The sequence below is a fragment of the Myotis davidii genome, unplaced genomic scaffold (assembly GCF_000327345.1).
Source record: "Myotis davidii unplaced genomic scaffold, ASM32734v1 scaffold243, whole genome shotgun sequence".
Lineage (NCBI taxonomy): Eukaryota > Metazoa > Chordata > Mammalia > Chiroptera > Vespertilionidae > Myotis > Myotis davidii.
In genome coordinates, this window is record NW_006295183.1 from 3,260,476 (window position 1) to 3,264,348 (window position 3,873).

Consider the following 3,873-nt stretch of genomic DNA (forward strand, 5'->3'; position numbering starts at 1 on the left):
TGCTTTATATACCAGAGCTTTGTATATGTTGTTTTAGCAGATTCTCAAACCAACCTCAGAAGGTATGTTTTTATTTTACTCTGTGGTACAGATGAAGAAACGGAGGCTCAAAGAGGTTAGGTGACATGTCTAGTCACACCACTAGAAAGGAATGGAGCCAGGATCAAATGCAGTTCTTTCTGCTCCTATACCTTCTCCCAGGGGCTGTGACCTACTTTCTTGAGCAGCAGCAGAAAGACGAGCCTTTGAGCAGGGTCTCTCTTGTTCCTGGAGGTGGGAAATATGAGGGTTCTCTCTTTTCACATGGCTTCTTCTCTCTTTTCACATGGCTTCTTCTCTCTTCCCCAGGGTTCTCTCTGGCGGACTTTGAGACTCAGACACACAGGTCTTCCATGGCTCCTTACCACATCCGCAAATATGAGGAGAGTGACCGCCCCTGGGTCCTGGGCTTGCTCTTCCAGGGCATGGATGAGCATGTCCCCCGCACCTTCTGCCACCTCCTGAAGCTGCCCAGAACACTTGTGCTCTTGCTTGGGGGGCCCCTCGCCCTGTTTCTGGTCTCTGGTTCCTGGCTCCTGGTCCTCGCGGCCAGCCTCACCCTGCTCATCGCCCTGAGGTTCCTTGCTCAATACCCCTGGAGCCTGTTTGTGGCCAACAGTCTGCACACAGACATGTCTGACATCAGCAAATCCTACCTCAGTGAGCCGGGCTCCTGCTTCTGGGTGGCTGAGAGCGAGGGGTAGGTGGTGGCCATGGTGGGAGCTCTGCCCGCTGAGGAGCCCACTGCGCGGAAGGAGCAGTTGCAGATGCTCCACTTAAGTGTGGCCTTGGAGCACCGGCGCCGGGGGCTAGCGAAGGCCCTAGTCAGGACTGTCCTCCAGTTTGCAGCATACCAGGGCTACAGAGAAGTTGTCCTCACCACCAGCATGATGCAGCATGCCGCCCTGGCCCTCTACCAGCACTTCGGCTTCCAGATCACCCGCCAGTACTTCTTCACCAAGAGCTGGGCGCTAATCGCTGTCCCTGAATTTCAATTAACCTACTGGCTGTCCTCTGCTCAGGACTCTCAGGCACCATGGCAGAGAGAGGGCAAATGATCTGTTTCCTGATTGGTCAGGACGGCCCTACAGCAGTAACAAGCGAGCCCAGAGATCTCAGCAGTACAGGAAGTTTGTTTGTTAGCATGGAAACCCACGGGGGTGGCCATGGCTCTGCCCCTTTCAGCCTTTTTTTGCTGTCACTGTTGCATTTATTTAGTGACACAAGAGTATTGCATAAAATCAATCACAAACGAATAATAAACATTTACTTAGCTATTCATATAGGAACGTGCCCTGCCTCTTTTAAAATAGTGAGACATTTGCTTAGAATTTTAAACATAATATAATATGGGGTAATTGAGGATAAAATTATAATGAAGGTAATCTAAAAGTAGCTGAGGTTATAAATACCATCAGCTCCCTGATATAAATGGATTGCGTATTCAATTTTGTCCTTGACAGAAAAAAAAGCAAAGGAAGCTTATTGTTTTCATTGCTTGACTGAGGGAGATGTTGGAATGGAGTTGCTCTTTTGTTCTATGCAAGTGAATAGAAAATAATACCTCTTATACTCTCTAGGCATTATAAAAAGTTGTAGACTGCTCAATAAGCAACTGTATGCTTTAAAATCAGTTAATAATCTAAAAAAATCTTGGGTGAGAATCCTTTAAAATATTCAGATTTATAACTTTCAGAGAATAAAAAAAAAACCTCAAATGCAATTTGCACTCAACTTCAATCCTAATCACTGATTTGATATTATTACCATGGATTTTGACAAGTTTTATACAAGGTTATATACCAGGTTAAACTTGAGGAACCAAGGTAAAGCTAACTTATTCAGGGAAATGTTGTGATGTATCTGATCCCCTTCCTCCATAGGCAGAAATCTTTTTGCAGATTACAAATTATCTATGTTTAACTTCTAAGGATGAACACCTACAATCTCTAGCATTTTAAAAAGGCATCTACCACTACCCCTTTGTCATTGAGACAGATTTTTGTCTTTGTCACTTGTGTGATCAATGCTGTTCATAATGTAAACGAGAGATTATCTTCCTCCCACAAATATTTTCCAGGGTTTACCAAGTACTATCCATTACCCGATTATGTATTCCATCAGTCTTTTGGGAGTATGAGTGTAGGTAAGGAATCCACATGTAAGTGCCCAGACAAAGCAAGGAGGCTCATGTTCTGAGCAGCATGAGGGGCAGAGAGGTTCCTGGAGGAGAGGTATTAGATATGCAGATAGTAGTAATGGGTCATGATTTAGCAGATCTTGTTGACATACAGTTGGTCTGTAACAGCTGGACTGCAAGGTTCTGTCTCAAATTTGTAATGTTCGCCGAAACCGGTTTGGCTCAGTGGATAGAGCGTCAGCCTGCGGACTGAAAGGTCCCAGGTTCGATTCCGGTCAAGGGCGTGTACCTTGGTTGCGGGCACATCCCCGGTGGGAGGCAGCTGATCGATGTTTCTCTCTCATCAATGTTTCTAACTCTCTAACTCTCTCCCTTCCTTTCTGTAAAAAATCAATAAACTATATTTAAAAAAAAAAATTGTAATGTTCTCACAGATTCACATCCTTTGCATTATTCCTTGGCCCCAGACTTCCTTTCTAACATGAATTAGCTGTTTTACAAAGTAGGCACCCTCTGAGTGGGCAACCTCAAGTATGTATGTCTGCACACATCCGTTTTCACAATCAGAAAACACAGGTCCTTCTGATTATGATGGATTAAAGTCATCCTGTATCAATATCTCTAATAATTGAGAGGGTTTTTTTTTTCTCAGTCTGCTTTTTTCTTCTTCATTTCTCAGCTACTACTATCACTGGCTTCTGTAAACATTTATTTGGCTTTCCATGTATGCTACAATTTTGAATTAAAATCTATACTGATGAAAATCCCATAATGTACATTTCATTGTTCTGATGAACTTTTGCCAATGTTGAGAAGGACATGTTTCACATACATTTAAGTGCTTGAATGTGTAGCTTATAATGCATAGTAAAAAAAAGTACACTCATACAATACCACCTCTACAGGTTCAGGAGGGAAGGATGCTATGGAAACTGGTAGACATTTAAATGGTGGTGGTGGTCATAGCACCTCACATTATTTCAGGGGTGATTTTGTGTCAGATTCTGTGGTGAGCACTTACAAAATAGCCTTTTATGGTTACTGATCTTTTTAATCATCCTTTTTCAAAATGAAGACAAGAACGCAGAGACCAAGTACACTTTCCAAGGCACTAAAAAGTTTGAGCTTGCAACGATCTTGGATCTGTTTGGCTCCGAGGCCTGATGTTCTGATCCCCGCTCCACCCTGGCAATACCAGTCTTGCCCAATATTTCCTTATGTTATAAAATGGATGTGGAAAGAGAAGTTCAAATATAATACACATCTCTGGCAAAGCACATAGGCTGCGCACTCACTTACATATTGGTGATGTTCCATAACCAAATTGAAGATGTGAGCCTACCATATACTTACTCTTCAGAGAGAAAAGCAAACGTTCTCCCAGTCATTTGTTTTGGCTGCTGTCCCTTTCTTTCCTTCCCTGGTTCACCAACCCCTCTTCCATGCCACATCCTCTTATTATTTGCTTCTATACCCTTCCCCTCAGATGCCTGGACGTGTTGTTTTGTCACCAGGAACGCCGGATTCAGTAGAGACCCTGCAGAACTTCTCAGATAGGTGCCCTCACTAACCTGCGAGGCCTCTCCTTTTATCCTCTAGAGCAGTGATGGCAAACCTTTTGACGGCATGTCAGCATTTTGAAAAACCCTAACTTAACTCTGGTGCCATGTCACATATAGAAATTTTTTGATATT

General features: G+C 43.5%; 1 protein-coding gene and 1 pseudogene across 1 annotated transcript; both read left to right on the forward strand.

The window, feature by feature from the left end:
• The window catches only part of LOC102772421, a 7,237-nt pseudogene extending 3,894 nt beyond the window's left edge, over positions 1-3,343 (forward strand).
• LOC102772700 (N-acetyltransferase 8-like) lies at positions 335-1,368 on the forward strand. Its single transcript, XM_015567891.1, is given in 1 exon segment — positions 335-1,368. A coding segment is annotated over 1 exon segment (705 nt). The 5' UTR covers positions 335-392; the 3' UTR covers positions 1,098-1,368.
• Positions 3,344-3,873: the final 530 nt, after the last annotated feature.